Genomic DNA, 24,774 nt, shown 5'->3' with positions numbered 1-24,774 from the left:
CCATACCCCTTATAGAGGTTTATTTTGAATTAGCTAAAAACTGTCAGTGAACACTAGATTGACAAAAACATAATAATTCTATCTAAAGCCTAAAAAACTATTAAAAAGCTCCTAGAAAGTAATAGATAAGCAAAGTACAAGTAAAGGAATGTTGTATTCTAACTCCTCCCCCACTTAAGTTAACGACGCCCTCGTCGACTTACAAGAATTACAATAGATTAAAAGAAAAAAGCTCCTATCCTGAATTCTCTAGTCTCTTTTGCGCCGCTGGTTGATGGCGGTTGCTGGAGTCTTCTTGAATCTTGTTGTGTCTTGGTTGGTTGGTGTGCTTCTTTGGGAGTCTTATTGATGGTTTCTTTTTGGATTTGATGTTTCTTGTGAATCCAAGTTTTCTTGTTTTTGGTTTTTTTTCTCGGAGATGCTAGGCTTGAGCTTGCATCTTGATTCTTGTGTTTGTTGCGATGGGTATCTGAGATGTCGCCTTTCTGAGTGGCTCCATCACTCGCCTTGGTGGGTAATTAATGTGAGGTTGTTTCTAGGATGTTGCCTTCTTCTAGAGCTCCATCACTCGCATTGCCGAAAGGTATCGACCCTTCTCTTTTCTATTTGTGGGAGTACCTATACTTCAAACCAGACAAGTTTGTCCACTTGCTACAAGCAAAGAATTCAAGTGAGGCATTACAACTACTTTGTTGGTGCAGAGGAGCTCCAACCCAAGCACGAGGTTGAAGTTGTCCATGTTGACGGCAATGAAATTCATTTTTCTTTCCCATTCTCCCAACTTTGTTTCCACTTGCTTTGCCACATCGAGGATCGACTTGGCTTTAGAGTTGACGAATTTCATGCTACCGCCTCCTTCCTTGAGTACCAATCCCAATCTCTGGGCTTCTGTTTCAATCACAAAGTTGTGAGAGGCGCCGATGTCGACCATGACACGAGCTTTCCTCCCATTCACCAAGAGGTCCACATACATCATGTTTGCAGAGTCCTATCTTGTCTTCGGGGCCTATTTCCCCATTGCATACATCATGTAGACGAAACTCATTCTGCGGGGCTCATCGTTTTCATTGCATGCTTCTTCTTCTTCTGTCTCTTTCGGGGTTTCCTCAACAGACATGGCCATCAACTTCCTCTGCAGGTTGTCGATCTCCCCTTTGTGCTTGCACTCACACCATTTGTGTGGGCCTCGACATAGCAAACATTTAAGCCTACTAATGTTTCCCGAGGGCGTGCTGATCTTGGATTCCTTTGTGGACAAGGAAGGTGATGACCATGATTTCTGCGAGTCTCCTCCCCCATTCCCTTTCTTGAATCCCCAGACTGAGCTAGACAACACCATTGAGTTATTTCTTGCACTCTTGGGTGAGCTTGGAGTCGGGCCCTCCAAACTTGGAGGCGTTCCCATTGGTTCTTCTTCCGAGCGATGACCCTTCCCTGTGGAGTAGTCAATTAGTCGCTTTGCAGCAGTCATGGTGGTCTAGAGGGTGTCAACCTTCGCCCTCAAAACTTCACGTTGTGCCCATTATTTCAACATGTGAACAAAGTTGAACAACCAATCCTTCTCATTCACGTCTCAGATGTCCAACATGCAAGCCGAGTATTCCTTCACATAGTTGCGTATGGATCCCTTGTGGCGGATCTCCTGTAGCTTCATTCTTGCAACAAACTCGGTATTCTCGGGGTAGAACTGATCTTTGAGTTCCTTCTTGAACTATTCACATATACCTATCTTTACTTTTCCCTCTTCGATGTCGGCGTGCCTTGTGCGCCACCATAGCTTCGCATCATCCGACAAATGCATGGTTGCAGTATCGACCTTTAGATTGTCATTCAGCTGACAAATTCTGAAATACTTCTCCATGTCGAAGAGGAAGTTATCAACTTCCTTCGAGTCTCTAGCGGCGCTGTAGTCTCGAGGCTTTGAAGGTTTGATCTTCATCGCACCACCTCCACCTGAGTCTGTCCTTGCAGCGCGCATCAGGGTCACGCACTTGTCGTGTGCATGTTCAGCTTGCCCCTTTGATAAAGCTAAGTTGCTCATACAATCCTTCTCTTTCTTGCATGAGCTCGTCGACCGCATTCTCGAGTCTCTCTATTTCTTTGGCTTGGCCAATCAGAATTTCCTCGAGTCGGGTCCAGTTCTCTGACTTGCCCTCTAGCTAGGCTAGTCTTTCTTCGACTGATTCCATCTCAGATTGCTTGCTCGGGTCTCTTGATGCCTAAGTTTGAACCTTGGCTCTGATACCAATTGTCACGGTCCGGCGTGCTCTTACCTATGGGGCGGAAAGGGCGCGAGCCTTGTGCGGAAAGTGAATCTCAAGGTTCGGGGCACGAGAGGGTGCTAACTTTAGAACGGGCACTCTTGCATATTGGCGACAAGAGCGAGGGTCGAGGGTCGATCGGGGCGCTTGTGTGCGCACAATAGGCACAAGCGGGACCGACGACAAGAATGTATCTATTTTGAGGGAGGCTTTGTTGAGTCTTGAAAAGCTTAAAAAATATGCGACAAAACAATATCTTTAAAGGCTAACAACAACAATGATTAAGCAAATGCAACTTCTGATGAGAGGTATTGGTCCCCCCACATAGAGGTTTATTTTGAATTAGCTAAAAATTGCAAGTGAACACTAGATTGACAAAAACATAATAATTCTATTTAAAGTCTAGAAAACTATTAGAAAGCTCCTAGAAAATAATAGATAAGCAAAATACAAGTAAATGAAGGTTGGATTCTAACAGTAGACATATGGAATGAAGTTGTACCTGTGTCTATGCCACCCTTACGAAGATGACTTAATTGACGCACAACACTATGACGTGTGAGCGGTGTGACTTATGGTCGCCTAAATCTACCTAAAGGCATGCGGGCTACGCACGAGACACAAACCAATGTTTGAATTTTTGCATCACAAATACTTTTGTCAAAAAGCGACTCGACTCGAGAAACCAACCTCAAAATAACAATGGTGAAAGTGTGAGACTGTCAATTTTCTAACAAGTGTATAATTGAGGTGAATTGAGCTCTCAAAACAAACTCAAACAAATACGATGGGGGCGTTTGGTTATGAGAGGCTTGAGGGAAAAATAGGCTTTTGGGGTGAATTAGAGGTTTGACCTTTAGAAAAAGCTAATTGAGAGTGTTTGGTTAGGAGAGGATTGAAAGAGAGTTTTGGAGTGAAAAAGCTAATTTTGCTGTAATAAAACCTAAATTCTCCGAATCCAACTCGATTCAATCCACTAGTCCACTACTTAATTTAACTGACCCCAAATAGATTCAACTCAACTTGTCATAAATCCTACGGAGTGCTTAATTACAACCTAATTGAAGTCGTTATATTCCAAAATTAGGACAACCCGGCACTCCGTACTTACATCAACCTTATGCGTCGTCTAGTCTCCTCTGTTGTTGTTGCCAGTCAACAACACACACACATTTTACATTTTACATTTTACATTTTACATTTTACAACAAGAAATCTTTTTCAAATATTTTAAATGTCCTTTTCTCCTTCTTCCATCTGACAATATACCGCAACCCCGTGCATTTATGTCACTTCGCTTCCCCCCTTTTTCTCTCTCTTTTTTCGCACACTCCACTATACGGACAGCGGACTACCTCACTTCTTCTTCCAATGGGGCAAATTTTCTGCACTTTCCACTGTTTTTAGGGTTAGGGTTCTTCCTCAATTATTTTACCCAAAAAAAAATTCAAAAATGGAGCCGGAAGAATATTACAGGAGAAAGGAGAGAGTTGCTTTGTTTGTATCTTTGATAATGGCGTCTCTTTCCATGGTTTCTTTGCTTGTTGCTTTTAGTTATTATTGCTACATTCGCAACAAAGTTTCTAAACGCTCTCATCTTCAGCAAAGTATGTTGCTTCTCCTATTCATTTTTTGATCTTTTTGCTGCAAATTGTTACTCTGTTTGTCATTGTTAAATCCAGCAGAAATTTGTTCATTTTTGTGTGTGGTAAATTTGGTTTAATTTAAGTTTATATTGTTAATAGTTTGTTTGTTTTTTGTGAGAGTCTACATTGTTCATGAAATTGTTTACTAGTGAAATGTAATGAAAGCATGATAATGAATTTATAAGTGCTAAGTGGAAGATAGAGAAAATGTGTGTTGAAAACAATTAAGGGAAATTAGCTATAAATCTTTTGCTATGAGAGAAAATCAGTAAGAGGAAGTAGAGCCGTAGATGTGTATGTCAAGTCGTTGTGTTCTGGTAGAAACAAGTGTTTCGTTGTCGAACTAATGGGTAGGAATTTGTGTGGGAAGTTCCAGATGTTTCTGGAAGATTTTTGGAAGAGCTGAGTGTTGGGTCGGAACTGATTCGAAGATTTTCAGAAGAAGAAGGACTAGTTTTGGCTTGGAGGTGCTGGTTGCGGTTTTGTGAGTTAGTCGCCTTGGAATAATTTTTTAAGGTGACAATGGTTCCAACTCGTAAGCAGATGTTGCTCTTATAATGCTTGGTGAAAAGCAGTTTTCGATGTACTGTTGTCTGTTGGTGATGGGAGGCTTGTCAAAGTTTGCACAAACTGCACTGAGATTTTGGTTTGCTAATAAGGTTTTGGACCTGGATCAGATTTTAGACCTATGCTAGTCGGTATGTGGTACAGGGTATTTGTGTAGTTAGGCTAGGGACATGTATGTTTCCAAGGGTCATTTTAATGATTTTTTTAATTGTTATTGTACTTCCGGTGAAATGAATGGTCCGAGTAACACACTTCTTTAGTGATTATGCATTTTACTGGAATTGAACATGGGAGTGAACTTAGCATGGGTTTCAAATTGGTTAATCTAATTGTTGTTGATTGATAAACAAACTTGAAAAGAACGATCTTTCCTTCTGCTGCTGAAACTAGATTTTTGATGTTGGCGTAAAGTTTTTCAAGACAATTAAGCAGCTGCATCTGATCCTCATTCTTAATTTTGACTCAAGAGTCTTGTATGTCAAATAAATAAATAAAATGATTCAAGAGTCTCTTATCCATGAAAAGCCCAAGAGCTCTTTCTCACATTAATTTTATTTGCTTCGGATATTTTTGTCCTCTGCTTGCTGCTGAGAAAGAGAAGCTGGATTTAAATCTTGGTGTTTACATTCCTCTAATTTGGGTGCAAATAAATGTTAGACCCTTACTAAACACTTATTTTGGTAGAAATTTGTCTTTCTTCAGCCTGACACCTTATTCTTTTCCCTAAGTGGGGCATTTCCAAATGTCTTTCAATTGTGTATTTGAAGGACTTGACAATGACGACAACAAAAGTGGCATATCAAATTCAAGTCTTCAAGTTGCCTGTGAGAAAGGATTACAAGTCTTTACATTCAAGCAGCTCAATTCCGCAACTAGTAGCTTTAGCAAGTCAAATATCATTGGGCAAGGTGCGTTTGGTTCAGTTTATCGTGGAGTCCTTAATGATGGGAAGAAGGTCGCTATCAAATTGATGGACCATGGTGGAAAGCACGGGGAAGAGGAATTTAAAATGGAGGTTTGATCTATATGAAGTTTAACCAATGATCAACCATTTTGTTTATGCTATATGCTGAATTTCCTAATTGGTTGCACTTTGTATACAGGTGGAATTGCTGAGCCGACTTCGCTCTCCTTATTTGCTTAGTTTGGTTGGACACTGTTCCGATAGTAACCATAGGTTGCTGGTGTATGAGTTCATGATAAATGGTGGATTGCAAGAGCACCTATACCCAACTAGAGGTATGTGTATGTTCTTTTTAATTAAGTTTTTCCCTTTCAATGTTTGTTGCGTTATGTGTCAAGTGACTTAGTGCACTGTAAGAGAATGTTTTGCACATGGTACTACATTAGTACATTAGCGAAGTGCAATTCCTATGAAAATGCCATGTAGTTGGGATAGAACATGTACTGTAGATTTTTAATTTCCCTTTTCCTGCTCGACCTTTCCTGTCATTTCCTTTTCTTATGTACAAGCATAGCTTATATGGATTTTTCTCCTTGTGTTTGTTCCATGTTTAGTTTTTACTTGTTATGAGTCTTCTGTGTTGTGATGTGGATTTAGTTTGATTAAACCCATCTATCAACCGATCATTTAGTTAATAATTGGACCAAGCATGTTGGTGTTTTCTTGTTAAATTGGCCCCAACATCCATCCCAATAAGAAAAGCTACTTCTGACAACATAAAAGGAGGCTCTTAGTAGTTAGTTGTCCCTTACCTTGCAAAGCTTTTCGTATCAATAAATGGGCATACTGAGCTTATTCCTAGAGTGGTTATTAGGTCCATGTACATTCATTTTTACATATGAACCAGAAAATGATTGTGAACTAGTCGAACAGAAATCTGCTTTCTTTCTTGTTTTTTCTTGAACTCAGCCATTTTCATGCTTGCATGGTCTTATTTTTCCTTAAAGAACTAAAACAATCTCTATGGTGGACATTTAAAGAGCTCTTCCTGGTAGTGTAATCTCCTCATGCAGCTTTCAAGATGATAAATTCTGCATTCCGCAAACTGGTGAAAGTTTAATGTTGATGGTGTGAATTTGGTCAAGGTGATGGGGGTTCTGTTTTCCTTGACATTGGTGTTGGTGCTGAATGGTGCATATAAATAGGAGCAAATTTGTTGTCTATCAGCTGTTTTAGGTTTAGGTTCTTAAACAGAACCCTGCTATTTTACTATTGCAAATAGTGCCATGACTGACATGACAATTTGTGATGTCAGGACATATTCATTGTTCCATCGATGCTGTTAACTGTTAGTCACCCCCCCACCCCTTGTAATTTCTTGTAGTAGCTTATCTGACCTGTTCAAAAATCTGTTTAGGTTCAAATGTTTTTCCTTCCAGGCTGGATTGGGAGGCTCGGTTAAAAATTGCTTTGGATGCTGCAAAAGGGTTGGAATATCTCCACGAACATGTGAACCCGCCTGTGATTCACAGAGATTTTAAGAGCAGCAATATCCTTCTGGATAAGAACTTTCACGCCAAGGTTTCTGATTTTGGATTAGCTAAGCGTGGACCTGAGAAAGCAGGTGGACATGTGTCCACTCGAGTCCTGGGCACCCAGGGTTATGTTGCCCCCGAGTAAGGGCCACGTGATTATTTCTTATTTTGTATTTCACTCTGCTTTTTAATGTTTAGGAAAGTATTTAACTCTGCTTGTCTTATTTCATTTTCAATTTGTTTTTGGGTTGTTATCCAGGTATGCATTAACAGGACATTTGACCACCAAATCAGATGTATACAGCTATGGTGTTGTCCTCTTGGAGTTGCTTACAGGCAGGGTACCAGTTGACATGAAGAGACCTCAAGGTGAAGGTGTTCTTGTGTCTTGGGTAAGTTTTATACTTTTTCTTAGTTTCTTTATTCTTTTATAAAGAGTTGTCACAAAATTAAAAATGAGTATACTGGAGATTTACTTGGAAATAAATAAGCAGCATCTTCATTAAAAGTTTTACTTATCTATTTGGTGCATTGTGAGAAATAACTTAAAAGAGGAGGGTTGAAGGTATATGTATGTAAAGAACACATAGTGAAGTACACAGTAGTTTGTTGTGGCCGTAAAGTGATCCATTTAGTCTTGTACAACAACTTTTTTTGAGATTTTGAGACCCAATTTTGACCATTACGAGTAGTATATTTGATTATCGATTACGAGTAGCAAAAAGTATTAAAAAAATTAATTTTTGAAAATATACATTGAGACTAATCTACTCCCTCCGTCTCTTTTTGTTCTTTACATTTGGTATTTTGAACGCGTTTTAATGACTAATATGCACCCAGTATTTCTTTTATTTAAACAAGGCGAATTACGTTTATTTATAATGTCTTTTCACTTTTATCAAAATTCTGATATTGGAAAAATGAAAAAAATTTAACAGAGATTAAATAACGCAATGAATTTAATTGTTTAAATTAGTCATTGGACACAAATTTTGATACAATATTAAAACATTTATGTGATAATATAAAAGGAAATTTAAAGAACGTTTTGGAACACCCAAAAAGGAAAACGTAAAGAACAAAAATAGACGGAGGGAGTGGGCAATATATGTATATATGTTTTTTTTTAGTATATAGGGGAAATTGGGCAATACGACGCTAATTAAGTTGGGTGCATGGAATAACACTACCTTAAGTGGGTGTATTGGGACAATTTGGACAACACCAACTATGGTGTTGGGGTGTTCTCAGTGACACATCACCCTAGATTCTGTCGGATTTCATTGTATCCTCTTTTTTTATTTTTTATTTGGACCGTAAAAGAGGAAATTTCATATTTAACTTTAAACACCTCCATGGCCAACCTCCTCTCTCTCCCTTTCCTAGCCCGACCATTATCCTTTTCCCGAAGTCCTTTACACTTTGTTTTGGATAAGCAAAAATGGAGAGAAATGGAGGGAAGGGAAAGGGAGGGGAACAAGCTCCCTTGTTTGGATAAAAGGTTGGGGGAAGGAAGGGTCCATTTTCCCTCCCTATTTGATAAACACCATCCTTCCAAATTTTGAGAGATTTGGAGGGAAAATGGGGCTCACCGTGCCCATCTCTTTTCCCCTCCTCCCCTTCCTTTCCCGCCTATCTTGCTAGCCAAACACACAGTTATAGATTTCATGTTAATATACGTAGCTTTCATCTCTGGACTCTTCCTAGTGCTTCCACTTTGAACTAAAATTTTCATAACTGTATAGCTGTACACCATGGGATGCCTGATGCTTGATGCTTCACTAGTAAAAAAACTGACCCACCTTCCACAATTACTTACTACTACACTAAATAAATCACAAATATTCAACAGACTTCACTAATTGGCCGATCATTAAAAACAAAAGGCTTAATTTAATTAAACACAAATTTTCATTTATTGCTGAAATTGTTTAAGAAAAGAGATTGAAATTGTACTACATTTTTCCAATTCCATGATAAGGTGGGTGGCTGACTTAGCAACGGCTCTGTGGTTTTTTTTTTCACAAGAATTATGTCCACTTCCAATTGCTTAAGGCCGTGGTGCTCCTTGTACGCGAGCTGTAGTCAGTCTCGTATAGGTCAATTTTACTGTTATATGTTAGTAAAAATAAATGTGGTCAAGATTAGTACTACATACTTCGTATATGATAGTGCAAAAGCCAAAGTGTTACATATATTAAGAAACAGAGAAAATAGCACATTTAACAGATCCATTGTTTCATATTGGGAAAAACACGTTCTTTTTGTCCATGATGTATTTGTAGTTTTCCTGATGCACCATGTATTTATAGTTATATTCATGCCCTGCTTTTGAGTTATGATAAACTGATTCAGCCTCTAATTGTCTGTATGTTTTGGATGTATTATGGGCAAAAGTCTTTGCCAAAGCTGACTGATAGAGAGAGAGTTGTAGAAATCATGGATCCAGCACTTAAAGGTCAGTATTCGATGAAAGAGGCCATACAGGTTGCTGCTATTGCAGCAATGTGCGTGCAGCCAGAGGCTGATTACAGACCACTTATGGCTGATGTTGTACAATCTCTTGTTCCTTTGGTGAAGCCTCATAGATCAACTTATGCACCAAAGTCTCCTACAACTGTAGACAGTAACAGCAAGTGTAGTGATTCTGTATTGACCGAGTCTTAATTTTCGAAATTCTGGCGGCTTTTTCCACTAACTAGTTTGGGGGGTTTTAGTATGTATTAACTAAACAAAAACCCTCCCAAGTGGTACTTAATTAGTGCTCCAATGTATCTATTAATCTGATTGACAGACTGACTTGTAAGTTGTAACTCGACTTCGTATCTATGTCAGGAAAAGGAACCAAAATCTTCACCTTATTTTGATTTTCATGCACTTGGATTTGTCAATTGGGTTTTGGACATGTGAATATGGACTTGAACTTTCTTAAAATCTAACAGCACTTGGGCTATGAATAACTGAAGATGGACTTGGACTTTCTTACAGTATTTAATTTTCGTTATTTGCCCCAATTATTTTGCCAGGGTATTAAAGTGTTTTTTTTTTCCAGGTTAGTTGGGCCCTTATAATTATTGTTCATTAGGTAATTAACTATCTTGACTGAGTTATAAAGCCTTTTTAAATAGGAATGCTATTGGGCTAGATGACCCGCCCCGTATCGGTTCCAATTAGGTATGGTGGCATACTGGCGTGGATGAATGCACGAAGCCTTTTATACGTTCTGCACAATGTACAAATACAGATCATCGAAATCAGGCATACAACTGGATTAGTTGCAGCAATACCCAGACCTTGACCCTAATTTTTGACGTATACCCATACCTTACCTTTACTCCGTAGGGTCTAAAATGATACTAGCTCCGTTTCAAAATGATCTTTACACTTTCCGTTTTATAAAGTTCTTTACACTTTGCATTATTCTATTTTTGAACAATTTTTTTTACTACCTTACCCTTTTTACTCTATAGTATTTACAATTTTTCACCCAATTTCTCTTACTTTATTCATTTTTTCTTACACCCAACCACTTTTTTATACATTTTTTTACTTTATCCATATTTTATTATATTCAACCATATTTTTTTTTTAATTTTGTCTTAATAATTATGCAAATAGTAACTATAAAGATCTTTGTGAAACGAAGGTAGTAAGACCCTTACTCAAATCCTATGGGTTTGGTAGGGTATGAGTAGGGTCTAGGGTCTAGAGCGGGTCTACGATGCCTATTTTTTCGATAACTTTTATCAGCTTTTTTTTTATATATAATTATATGCAAAAAATAACATGAGACAAATGATTAATTTGACAATTTTAAAACAAATAAATAGTTAGTCTCCAAAAGTCATCATTGTCTTTTCTTAAAGACATCACAATTTAATGTACCAAGCTCACAGAGTACAAAGTTTCATGTTCCAAACTACACAACGTCATTGTTGTTTCTTTGACTTAGAGAGTGGCAGTATCAGCTTACTTTTAGAGGAGTAGAGGTTCTTTTGTGAATTGCTTTAAGATTTTGTTTTTTTTATCATTCTATTTTATGTTTTTCATAAAATTTGAGCGGGTTTAGTTTAGGGTCTGGGTAGGATCTGAGTCTTAAAGGTCCATGGGTAGAGTCCAGCTAGGTATGATTTTGAAAAAATGAGACCAATACCCTACCCTTTACCTCATATACCCATACCCTCCCCTTACCCTGTAGAATCTAAAATATTTATACCCATATCTAATTTTAGGTTAAGGTCCAACAGAGTCCGAGTAGAGTCCTAGACCCACCGCCATCCCTAGTTGCAGCATGAGATCGGAAAATGGGAGCCGAGTATATACTTGGGATTATCTTACATTGTTGACCCGGTCTTCAAAATTAATTCCCTTATCAAATTGAAAGAAAATTGCAACCACTTCAATCATACTCATAATCATACTCATACTCATACTCATACAGTCATACTCATTTAAATGGACATCACATCCTTCAACAAGAGGGAAAAGGAAATGTCAATAAAGGCTTTCTACATGGTTTCCCACTCGCGCCACTTACAAATGTTGTGAGGGCCAGGATGAAGGCGACTATATGCACCTTTGTAAATTGCCACCGACAGATATTTTTTATCCTCTTCATCGATCAATATTTATATAACACAATTCAAATACACACAATATGTATAAACTCGAATCTCATTGTTTTTCTACATTGTCGTTTTACATTACAATTAATTAATAATGATTTGTAGTAAGCTAGAAAATTTTAATTTTGAGACAAAATGTTTAATTTTGTCCCTACATCAAAATGATATTATTTCATGGGCATCAAAATGGAAGGGAGGAATTCAACGAACCTAATTATGGACTTTCATTTGGTTACTTTGTGGACGATCGTATTCTGGGAAAAAAAACCAAATTAAACCAGTAAGAGAAAGTAAGTCGGTGGTTATAACTTGTTGGTCTACCCATTCTTAAATGGACTTGGTCCACACTAAATTTATTGTGGACCATGTCTTAAAATAGAGTCAACAACTTGTTCCTAATTTATTTTGGCATTTTATTAAGATTATTATGAAAAAATATCAAATTAGTGTCGTTGTTGTGCTTGAATAATGTGATTTTAAGTCGCAATTTGCTTTTAAAACATAGGGTTACTATGCTTCAAAATATGGTTACTATGTATAAGAAGTTTGGTATTTAATTTATTATAGTTACTATATGAGCAATAAAGATCACTAATACTATGAGTGTAAAAAGATGTTAGAGAAAACTATTGATTTTGGGCCCACACTAATATTTGTGTGGATCAGTCCACGCAAGAATAATCCGTTAATCTTCAATTTGATCAAAAGATTGATAATTTAGTAAATCTTTCTTGCTAATGTAAACCATGTACATGCTTAAAAACAATGAATTAAGGGTCCGATTTCAAAAACTTGCCCAAGGCCTTTTTCATTGTAGGTATTCATAGCTCCACTCCTACATTTGCTTGCATAAATTCCCTTTAAAATTCCTGAAATTTTATATGCTGAAGTTTTCAAATACAATTAAGGAGTACATATATTATACGAAGTATATACACTTTGTATTAAGGTAAAATCTTTTGTACGTAGCGAGCTAGCTATCTACTTTCTTAGCCAAATAAATGACTCTAATTCATGTATTGCTAGCTACTTGTATATATATAATGAACTCAACTGTGGAAAAATTTCATCATCATCATCATCGCTTTCGATCAAGTCTTTTTCTTTTTTATACAATCATTTTTCTTTATTTCATTCAATCACACAAAATAATTAATTAAAATCCCACTTAATTTAGTAACCTAAAACACAATAATACATGGGTATGAAATTCAAACTAGTCAATTATTGTTCAATCATCTCTATTATTCTTGCATACTTGGCGTGTCTGTCCAATGCACAACTTTCGTCTAAGCATTACGCGTCAAGCTGTCCTAATCTTGAAAAGATTGTGCGTAAGACAATGAAGCAAGCTGTTCAAAAGGAACAACGCATGGGCGCTTCAATACTTCGCTTGTTCTTTCATGACTGCTTTGTCAATGTGAGTGTTTCCGGCCTTTGTCAATGTGTGCGTAACATTTTAGATGAATTTTAAATCCCGAAGTTCCCTTACCATTATATAATAGCGATACTTTAAAAGTTCTCTCCTAGAATAGAGATATTGCGTATATAATTATATATTGTCGGAGGAGAATAGGAGATTAATTTCATTAATGCTAAAGTGATAAAATTGGAGCAAAAATGATAAAGGTCGCAACATAAATGGGAGATTATTAGGGCCAAAGTGACTTAACTTAAATACTACTTTTTCGAAAATGATAAAGGTCGCAACATGCGACCTTTAAGCCGTGTCACAATGATGACATGTCATGCTTACATGTCATGATTTAAATTGGAAATTAAAATATTTAACTTATATTATCGGTTATATATGTTATAGAAAAATGTAGAAAAATCTTAATATTCTAATTTGTTTCCTTTTTCATATACACTAACTTATTTACATATTTTTATAGTAAAAACATTACATTGATAGTAAAAATATTATGATGACGCGTAATCTACGTGGCGCCTATATGTAACAATTAAACTGCGACACGTAAGATTGCGACAACTAAATGTTGTCGCAACTTGCGACCTTTATCATCGTCTCCACTTTTTAACTAAGTACTGTCATTCGTTAGATTCTATAGCAACATATAGCCGAGATTAGAGGAAATTTTCGACCATGGAATGAACAATAAAGCTACATTACCGGCTACAAGTTCAGTACATTCCGGTTCTGTTATGTAAATTTAATTGTTGTATGTTGGAACTTGGAACTTGGAACTTGGAACAGGGTTGTGATGCCTCTTTGCTACTAGATGACACGTCTACCTTTACCGGAGAAAAAACAGCAATTTCAAACAGAAATAATTCAGTACGGGGATTTGAAGTTATTGATTCCATCAAGACTAATGTTGAAGCTTCTTGCAAAGCTACCGTCTCTTGTGCTGATATTTTAGCATTAGCTGCTCGCGATGGTGTTTTTCTGGTAAGTTATTTTCGATTATAATAAATGAAATGTTACGACGGTTTTTGAGTAATTGTAAGTTAATTTTGATCATAATATATGATTATATATCAGAGTTATTTTTATCCAAATTTAGTTAACTTTTAATAGGTTTTGATTAACGTTTTATATTATAAAGTAATTTTGATGGATATACTTTTTAAAGTGTTACTTTTATTCATTAATTAATTATCGACCAATCATATGGTATATGCTTTTAATCAATTGAGGTTGAAATGAGTGGTTAAGGGTCTCTTGTTCCTTAACCAAGGTCTCGGGTTCGAGTCTTGGATATGGAAAAAATCTCAATTGAAAGGGATGCTGCCAATCGAGGTACCAAGGTAAACTCCCGCGGGAGATTAATCCACTCGTTGAAGGCGGTGAAACTCCTCGTAGTAGAACCAAAAAACTTATAACTCATCTAATAATTTCTCAACAATTATTTTTATTTATTTCAGGAAAAATAAATTCAGTTACGTTCAGTTAAGACCAAGTTTAGAAAAATTAGATGTTGATCACATAAAATTTATAACTAAAATAAGTTTTGATAAAAGCGCAATTTAGAAGGTGGACCATGGTGCACAATGAGCATGGTGCACCTTAAGAACACTAGTATATAATTAAAAGAACATCTGGTTACGTGAAAAGAACATGAATATTTTTTTTATATATTTTTAATAAATAATAAAACAATATATTATTTTTTATAACAAAAAAGTGAAATATTCTATCGCATGTTCTTTTGTCGTAGTGTCATGTTCTTTTGTTTATGCACATATGTTCTTTTGGTGCACCATGCTCACTGTGCACCATGATCCATAATCTACGTTACGGATTGTTGATAAAAGTTATAATGAGTTCAGAAAAAATAAGTAAATAGAACGCTAACATAATTTTGCTATAAAATGTGAATTGATACAGTTAGGAGGGCCCTCATGGAAAGTTCCACTAGGAAGAAGGGATGCAAGAACAGCAAGCCTAACAGCAGCAACAAATAACCTTCCACCAGCATCATCAAGCCTCTCTAATCTCACCACACTCTTCAACAATAAAGGTTTATCACCTAAAGACATGACCGCCCTCTCCGGCGCCCACACCATCGGCTTAGCACGTTGTGTAAGCTTCCGACGCCATATCTACAACGATACTGATATCGACGCCAACTTCGCAGCCACACGTAAAGTGAATTGTCCTTTGTCAAATAATACTGGAAACACTAACTTGGCACCTCTTGATCTTCAAAGCCCTACCAAGTTTGATAATAGTTATTACAAGAACCTTATTGCCAAACGTGGCCTTCTTCACTCTGATCAAGAACTTTACAATGGAGGATCACAAGATGCCTTGGTTACACGTTATAGTAAAAGTAATGCTGCCTTTGCTAAGGATTTTGTGGCTGCTATTATTAAGATGGGTAATATTAGTCCTTTAACTGGTTCTAGTGGAGAAATTCGAAAGAATTGTCGATTCATTAATTAATTTTATTTGGTTACTCATATATCTTACTTTTGTTGAGAATAATGTAGTTATTCTCCTATATAATAGAGCTAATTAATATTCTTAGCTACTCCGTACTTCTGTAAGTCTGTTTCAAAGTAATTAATCGTTTTCCTAAGTCTAATTTTTGTGTTAAACGTTTACTTGGCTTAGCTAGTTATTGATAGGATCCTAGTAGTATATCATCAACAACTCATAAGGATCACCTCCAAGACAATCAATCAAACAATATAACTCCAATACACCACAAATAATCCACCAAACAAATAAACTAGCAATCAACCAATACTGGACAACAACGAATAATCAGATGCGGAAGAACAAAATGCAATCAACGCACACGAATATAATTATACGTGGAAAAGCCCTTCGATGTGAAGAGTAAAAACTACAGGACTTGTGAGGAGTACACCCTTTTCACATTCTCTTATTATGATAAAATTGAGGGGGAAAGAACCCAAATCAGATACACAAAGGTTCAAAACCCACCAACATTTCCATACATAAGAGATCTACAATAAAAAGATGAAGAGTGAAGAATATCACCCAATTTCATAGGTTCTGTCCAGCAGCGACCACAGACAAACCAGAGTTCAATTCGTCGATCCAACCGTTCAAAACAAGGTCCTACGTATCCCCAACAAGCTGACCAAAAATCAGCATGATCCAATCGTTGAAACTCCGTCAAACGACAGTTTTCTGATGACTGTCCTTAAAGCTACGAAGACCACTTCTCTTTTTCTCTCTTCTCTTTTTGTGTGCGTTTAGATGTGATTATTTCTCTCACTCCTTTGCTGCCTCTCAAGTCAGCCAAAAGTCACCCTAAACTTCCCAAAGAAGCTTTAACATAACCCAACTTTGGGCCACAACAATAAGTGGAATATTGGGCTTCCACTTAAAACACAAGCACAAGTATTAACATAACTTATGCACAAAAGTGGACTTGACCCACAACAATCTCCCCCTCCAGCCCATCACGGGGAAAGACACGATCACTACCATGTTCACTTGAACCTCATCCCGGCAAGATTACTACAAAGCTCAACCTTGCTTTCGGGAACCACCTTTGTCAACATATCTGCACTATTCTTGTCGGTGTGGACTTTTTTCAGTTTCATTCTCTTTTCTTCAATTACATCTCGTAACCAATGATATCTAATATCAATGTATTTGGTGCGAGCATGATACATTGAATCCTTGTTCAAATCCATAGTACTCTGACTGTCACAATACTACATACGCACCTTGTTTCAAACCCAACTCTTGAAGGAATCTCTTAAGCACAAGCATCGCCTTGCTTGCTTCCAGTGCTGCAATATACTCTATCTCAGTTGTGGACAAAGCTACACATTTTTGTAGCTTGGATTGCCATGAGATGGCTCCCCCTGAAAACGTAAACACAAAACATGAGGTAGACTTTCTATTATCAAGATCACCTGCCATGTCTGCATCAGTATAGCCTTCAAGTATAGGTTTGCCACCTCCATAACATAGACTCAATTTAGAGGTGCCCCGCAAGTATATGAAGATCCACTTCACTGCTTCCCGGTGAGCCTTACCTGGATTTGATAAGAAACAACTCACCAAACCGACCGCATGTGCAATATCAGGTCTAGTACACACCATAACATACATCAAAGAACAACCAAAAGAAGAGTAAGGAATGGATGACATAACTTCTTTCTCCTTCTCTATTGTAGGACAAGTTCTCTTACTTAGCTTGAAGTGAGTAGCTAGTGGTGTACTAATAGGCTTAGTATGCTTTATATTGAACCTTTCAAGCACCTGTTCAATATACTTCTCCTGGAATAACCACAATTTCCCACCTTTCCTGTCACGAGCAATCTTCATTCCTAAGATTTGCTTTGCAGGACCCAAGTCTTTCATTTCAAATGACTTGGACAAGGCTTTCTTCAAATTTTTAATCATATCTGCATCTTGTCTAACTATCAGCATATCATCTTCATATAAAAGAAGGATGATGAAGTTACCTCCAGGGAACTTTATGAAATACACACAAGGATCGGCTGTAGTTCGTTCATAACCATTGCTTGTCATAAATGAATCAAATTTCTGGTACCAACTTCCTTGGTGTTTGTTTAAGCTCATAAAGACTCTTCTTCAACTTCAAACAAGTTTATCTTTCCTTTTTTCTTTAAAACCTTCAGGTTTCTCCATGTAGATCTCTTCATGCAAGTCACCATATAAAAATGCAGTTTTTACATCAAGTTGTTCCAACTCGAGATCAAGACTTGCTGCTAAACCCAACATTGTTCTGATAGATGTCATTTTGACTACCAGAGAGAAGATCTCATAAAAGTCAATGCCCTTTTTTCTGGTTGAATCCCTTTACCACCAATCTGGCTTTGCGCTTCACTATCTTCTCACCATCTTTCTTGTTATTGAAAATCCATCTGTTTCTCAAGACTTTCTTTCCCTTTGGAGGTGTCACTAGCTCATATGTGTCATTCTTTTCTAAGGAATCCATCTCCTCCGTCATTACATCGAGCCATTGGTTTTTCTCATCATGAGACAACACCTCTTGATAGTTCTCTGGCTCTCCATCTTCACTAACTAGAATGAACTCTGAGATTGGATACTTTGTTGAAGGTTTGCGCTCTCTAGTGGACCTTCGAACCTGTGTATCCTCCAATTGAGGGGTAGATTGCTCCCCTTGCTCATGAACCTCTTCATGAACCACTTCCTCATGTGCATATTCCTCATGAATTTCTTCATCAAATGAAGACACATCAAGACCATCATCATCATCATCAACATGATCTGGTACATTATCATCATGTACGTTGTACCTCACCAATATCATCATTTACATCATCAAGTACATCCTCAACATTCTCATTTGCTGGCTGAATACAGGAGGAGTAGAAGTAGAGCCTTTAGTAGCATCAAAAGACAAACCTGAAGTAGAAGTGTACCTTGTACTCAGAACATCTGCACCCTCCTCGTGCTCAAAGAATACTACATCTCTGCTTCTCACTACCTTCTTCTTCTCTGGATCATGGAGTCTGAAACCATACTCTTCATCCCCATACCCAACAAATACAATGAATTGGATTTCGAATCAAGCTTTTACCTCTGTTCTTTAGGCACATGCATGTATGCCTTGCTGCCAAAGACTCTCAAATGTGAATAAGTGGGATCACGTCCCTTCTATGCTCTCTCTGGAATGTCAAGACCAAGAGGAATCGATGGAGATCGATTAATCAAATACATGGCACATTGCACTGCTTCGGCCCAGAATGTCTTAGGAATATCATGAAGGAAATAATTCCCTTGGTCCAAGTATGCATTTAATGTTAAGTCTAATAAATGCGGTTCAGTATTAATTAACAAGTTAATAATTCAGTGAGATCAAGTGAGCTGAATGCCTAGCTAGAGGCTGCTTCAGTTCAAGTGGAATTAATGATATTAATCCACAACTTACTCTTGACTGAACCCGTGGGGTCACACATATAGTGTAATACCCCATATTTTTTATGATTTCGTAAAATATAGTTATAGTTAAAATAAAGTTATAATTATTTATTAAGTGTCTTAAATTATAGAGCCTATTCTTATATTTGGAAAGTTTGAAAACCTATTTGATTAATCGTAGGACTGTTATAATATGAGCCTATATATATTATTTCAAACCCTAATTATTTTCGAAGGCTTCGCCGTTGTTTTCTTATACTCTCGTTGGTCTTGCGCTTCTCATATACATAAGGTTTTCTTGGTTATGCAAATTATCATCATTAACTTATTTCTCCACTTGCATAAACCATGGTTATATAGTTATATACCCCATGATCTTCATATGCTTGATAATCATCATCACCCAACCAAATTATATAGCAGCAACCGTATGGGTTTTTGAGACGAAGAATGATGTCGATCCATTCGTTCCTTGGCTGCTATCATTATTATTTTTACTTTTGTTTTCCGAGAAAGTAATCACGCTTAGTCCCTTCTAATTATTTGTGTATATTATTAGTTGTAATCACGCACACGCTAATCTTTTGGAGTTGTTTGATTATAATAATTTGTGTATTATTGTGATTTTGGAGTTCTTTGGCCGGCGTCATAGTACGGTCTTGGTGTATGATCTGGATTCTTATTCCTCCTATATGATTTTATACATGATTAATTACTTTTTGTATAGGTATTAGAGATAAAGTAGTTTAATTTCTTATTTTCATTCGGTGTTTTTGCTCATTTATGATTATCAAGTTATGGTAGTTGTTTAGAATATGCATAACGTTAAGTTCCTGTAGCGTATAGTTATTACCTTCAAATTATGTTGGGAGCGGATACTATTATGTCTCAGATCGGATTAATGAGATTTATTTATAATGATGCAATGCATAGTGCTAGTATAAGTTGTAGGTATAGTACGTAATCAAGTTGGTTGTAAATTGTTACTCTGAGGATCTTGTGCCAATATTTAAAAGTATAGCTAGATTTTTTACCTGGAATGGGAATCAATCATATTGATCATATTATGAGAAGCAGGTGGAGGATAATTATATATTCTTGGTTCGAGGCTCGACGTTATAGACCTTGGTCCTTGGCATGTTGGTAAGGAGATAATAACCATTAGTAGATCTTTATTCTTTTCTTAATATCTCCAAAAGTGGGATTTGGTCCAAAAGTGGCCTTGACTCAGAGAGTCTTTCTAGTAGCTATCGAGAGTTTTAATTTTTTATACTTATTGGTTTATTTAGTCGAATTACCCATGTCCAATGCTAGGTATAGAACAAAGAGCGCATATGGCACCTATTGGCTTGAGTACGTTTAGTAAAGGAAGAGATCATATTAATATTTGAGGTTCATATGAAGAGAATATTTATAATTTCCATAGAGTATGGAGTTAGTTTTATCTTTGGGATCATACTTGAAGTGTAGTTTCATACTACATTGTTTACATGAGCCTTTATTATATGTTCTACATTAGTATGTTTTTGTATATTACAGGTGATTACTCAGCTTTTTGCTGACGTGTGTTTATTTGCTATGTGTGTTTGCGGCCATGTTGTTGTTCCTAAGTTTTGGTTGATGACACACACATATTGCAAACTTCCTGATTATGGTTGCTAAATGACTTTGAACAGGTAAATGCCCAAGTTTCTGTTAGGATAGGAACTTGAATAAGCTGGTGAAGTTCCTGATGTACACTTGGAACAGTTACTGGAGTTCCAGAGCTGGAAGTTGTATTTGTTCCAGTTTGAAGTCACAAGAGGAGCAACACAGTTACATATCAAGAGTTCCGAATATCCACAAGAACTATTACAGACTCATGGCAACGAGTTCCTATTTAAACATAAGAGGAACTCATTATTGTTCCTGAGCTGGAACAAGTGAAGCTTCAGAGTTGAATGCCTCACCAAAGGAAAGACATATATGTCTAGGTAGTTTATCTTGCTTAGACTATATGTAATATATTAATATGCTAAGTAGTATATAAGGAACTAGAGGAACTTGGATTACTCGTGTGTTTTTGTCAAAAATATCAAGCAACACAGTTTTAAGGAAAATACTTTTAAATAAAATATCTTTTCCTATTTAATAAGAATAAGATTTTCATCACATTCTATTACTTAAATAAAAACAGTTTTTATCTTCCTAAAACTTCTCCTATTTATTTTGACAAAATAAATAAACATTTTTCAGTGATTGACATAGTCTTAAACACGTCCAGCAGTTGAGGAAGTTGTGTGGGAAGTGGTCTCCCCTTGTTCCTCAAGTCTAGGGACGTGAAAATCAAAGTGTCAGTTGTTGGCAGTTGAGTTTTTGAAGGGAACAAACCCTAAGGACAAAACTCTATATAAGGCCAAGAAGTTTTCTGAAAAAAATACACAAACTTTCTAAGAGTTCTTGCTTTCCTAAAAACGCATTGTCAAAGATTTTTCTAAAAACAGTTTGTGTCCTAGTTAATCCTAAGTTCCTAAGTGACATATATACACAAAAGCATCATTAATATCTAGAGTTATCCAAACACGAATTGTATTTGGTATTAGTAAGGATAGAGTTATCTTGTTGAGACTTAGAGTTTAAGTCTGAGAGAGAGAAGTGAAAAAGCTGTAATCAGAGTAGATTACTGTGAGGAACACAAGTTTGAGAGGAACTTGTGTTGGAGAGATTATTGTAATCGAGGCATTACTATAATAAAAGAATTCTCTTCTTGATTAGTGTCAAGAAGTTTTCACAATTGTTGTTATTGTCTTCTCTATTCTCAGTTCCTTGATTGTTTCTTAAGTTCCGCAAGAAACTTTATCAAAGTTCTAATTACAATTCACCCCCCCTCTTGTGCGTGTTCCTACTGGAATAACAGTTGGTATCAGAGCCAGTACTCACTAAAACACAGGAAACCCTGTTTGAGTCAAGTTCCTGAAAGTATGAACTCACAAGAGAAACTGGAAGAAGGTTACTCGACACAAAGGCCACCTATGTTCAATGGCAAGTTCTACTCATACTGGAAGAATAGAATGGAGATATTCATCAAAGCTGAAAATTACCAAGTTTGGCGTGTAATTGAAGTTGGAGACTTCGAGGTAACAAAGACCAATGCTGAAAACGAGGTAGTTCCTAAACCAATGTCTGAATTTTCTAAAGAAGACTTTGATAAATATGAGATGAATGCCATGGCTGTCAAAATCTTGCATTGTGGGCTTGGACCTCATGAACACAACAGAGTCATGGGGTGCAAGAACGCAAAACAGATTTGGGAACTACTTCAAGTAACCCACGAAGGAACTAATGAAGTTAAGCGTTCCAAAATTGACCTTTTGATGTCTAAATATGAAAGATTTGAAATGCTTCCAAAAGAAACTATTCAAGAAATGTTCACTAGATTTACTAACATAACCAATGAATTAGTTTCTCTTGGTAGAATCATTCCCACAGATGAACAGGTAAGAAAAATACTAAGAAGCATGCCACAAGATGATCGTTGGAGAACAAAGGTCACTGCACTGTTTGAGACCAAGGACTTCACCAAGTTCAACATTGAACAACTTGCTGGTTCCTTGATGACACACGAATTGCATCTTGGAGCTGCTGTTCCTGAGAGCTCAAGAAGTCGAGGACTTGCTCTAAAGGCTGAGGAACTCGATGAATCTGAACCAGATGAAGAAGAGGCTGCCATGCTGGTCAGAAGAATGAGAAAGCTCTATAGGAACTTCAAACCAGGAAACCAGAAAGGAAGGAACTTTGCCAAGAAAATCACTAGTTCCAAAACTGAGCAAGGTTGCTTCAAATGTGGAGAAACTGATCATCAAATTCGTGAATGCCCTCTGTGGGAGAACGACAAGACCAGAGGAAAAGGGAAGGAACAGGTCAAAGATCGCTTTAACAAGTCTACCTTCAACAGACCAAACTTCAAGAAGGCCATGATAGCTGCATGGGGCGAAGCAACAGACTCAGAAGACGATGAGGAACAACCAAATGAAGAAACTGCAAATCTCTGCCTTATGGCTAGAACAGAAGGAACTGATCAAGTTCCATCAGAAGAAGTAAGTTCCTCCACTCTTCAGTGTCTCTCAAAGTCAAAACTAATTGAACTGTTGCTAGAAACTCTAGATGATTACAAAAAGCTAAGTATATTAAAAGCACAAAGTGATAGAGCCTTGGAACTCAGTAAAGACCACATAAATTATCTGAACAATATTCGATCTGATGTCCAAGGCAGGTTCTTTGAATTACTAGATAGAAATACCTCTATTAATGAGTCATTCGAAAAAATTAGAAATGAAAACATCCTTCTACAAGTTCAACTCAGTCAATATAAGATGTTTAATCTAAGTTTAGATCCTACAAAATCCTTGGAGATCAACATGGGAGTTTTTAACATCGACTTAGAAAATTTAAACAAAGATCTGATCACCACAAAGGAACAAAAAGAGAAACTGGAAAGGGAACTATCCATGGCCAGGGCACAGAGACAACCACCTAAAGTTCCTCCCAAATGGATTGAGAATGCTCAATCTAAGAGAACAGAAGGATTGGGCTTTAACCATAAAACTAGTCATAAGAAAAAGTATGTGGATCTTCCTAGTGTAAAAGTCTGTTTCTCATGTGGAAGTGGAAGTCATATAAGTACTGAGTGTTCCAAGATGAAGGAACAGGATCAAAGAAACATAAATTATGTAAAGCAAAAATGGGTCAAGAAGTCTGAAGTTATAGTTGAAAAGGAACTCGAGGAAACCCGAGTTCCTGTAACTAACCTTTGATCTCTTTACAGATTCTAGTGAAGGGGAACAGCTCGTGGTATCTCGACAGCGGGTGTTCCAAACACATGACAGGAGACAAATCTAAATTCCTCTCACTAGAAGCCTACAATGGAGGAACTGTGACCTTTGGAGACAACATGAAAGGAGAAATTGTTGGAATTGGAAAAGTTGGAAGGTCAAGTTCCTACGCCATTGAAAATGTATTTTTAGTCGAGGGTTTGATGCACAGTCTACTAAGCATCTCTCAATTCTGTGACAAAGGAAACTCTGTAAGTTTTACTTCTGAAAACTGTCAAATCATAAACAATAACACTGGGAAGGTTATTTTGGAAGGAACTCGTAAAGGGAACACATATTATGTGGATCTCAATACAGTTCCCAGGAACAATCTAACCTGCCTCAGTGCCCTTGAAGAAAATTCCCTACTATGGCACAGGAGGTTTGGACATGCTAGTTTCTCTCTACTTGACAAACTAAGATCAAAGGAACTGGTTCGAGGACTCCCCTCAATCAAGTTCCTAACTGATAAAGTGTGTGATGCATGTGCAAAAGGCAAGCATGTCCGAAGTTCCTTTAAATCTAAGAAATTGGTAAGCACCACAAAACCATTGGAACTCATCCATATGGACTTATGTGGACCAATGAGAATTCAAAGCAGAAGTGGGAAAAAAATATGTATTAGTTATTGTTGATGATTACTCTCGCTTTACTTGGGTCATATTTCTAACAAGCAAGGATGAAACGTTTGATGAGTTTGTTACATTTTCAAAGAAAATCCAGAAAACCACAGGTCACCAACTGATCCATATAAGATCAGATCATGGAACAGAATTTGAAAATTACAAATTCGATGAATACTGCAAGGAACAAGGTATGGACCACAATTTCTCAGCTCCCAGAACTCCACAACAAAATGGAGTTGTTGAGAGGAAAAATAGAACCTTAGAGGACATGGCAAGAACCATGCTAATAGCCAGTTCCCTGCCTAGGAACTTCTGGGCTGAAGCAGTCAATACTGCTTGTCACATTATAAATAGAGTTATGATTCGAGCAATCCTAAACAAAACCCCCTATGAGCTA

General features: G+C 37.0%; 2 protein-coding genes across 3 annotated transcripts; both read left to right on the top strand.

Annotated features, from left to right (window-relative positions):
• The first annotated feature begins 3,529 nt into the window (after window positions 1–3,529).
• Window positions 3,530–9,774, top strand: LOC110783751 (probable serine/threonine-protein kinase PBL7). 2 transcript variants are annotated; one of them, XM_021988122.2, is made up of 6 exons: window positions 3,530–3,868; window positions 5,242–5,489; window positions 5,578–5,713; window positions 6,796–7,054; window positions 7,173–7,305; window positions 9,311–9,774. In XM_021988122.2, exons 1-6 carry the CDS (start codon window positions 3,715–3,717, stop codon window positions 9,578–9,580), a joined length of 1,200 nt encoding a protein of 399 aa, XP_021843814.1. In that variant the 5' UTR covers window positions 3,530–3,714; the 3' UTR covers window positions 9,581–9,774. The 2 variants fall into 2 exon arrangements, with proteins under 2 accessions (XP_021843814.1, XP_021843813.1); XM_021988121.2 differs by having other exon boundaries at window positions 3,545–3,868; window positions 5,203–5,489.
• A 2,828-nt stretch (window positions 9,775–12,602) lies between these two features.
• Window positions 12,603–15,590, top strand: LOC110783752 (peroxidase P7). The gene is made up of 3 exons (XM_021988123.2): window positions 12,603–12,958; window positions 13,757–13,951; window positions 14,891–15,590. The coding sequence occupies exons 1-3, from the start codon at window positions 12,737–12,739 to the stop codon at window positions 15,446–15,448; spliced, it is 975 nt and encodes a 324-aa protein (XP_021843815.2). The 5' UTR covers window positions 12,603–12,736; the 3' UTR covers window positions 15,449–15,590.
• The last annotated feature ends 9,184 nt before the right edge of the window (window positions 15,591–24,774 follow it).

This window comes from Spinacia oleracea, chromosome 4 (genome assembly GCF_020520425.1).
Source record: "Spinacia oleracea cultivar Varoflay chromosome 4, BTI_SOV_V1, whole genome shotgun sequence".
In the NCBI taxonomy this organism is placed as follows: Eukaryota; Viridiplantae; Streptophyta; class Magnoliopsida; order Caryophyllales; family Amaranthaceae; genus Spinacia; species Spinacia oleracea.
Note: the sequence above shows the minus strand (reverse complement) of the source record. Positions and strands in the feature narration are given on the sequence as shown.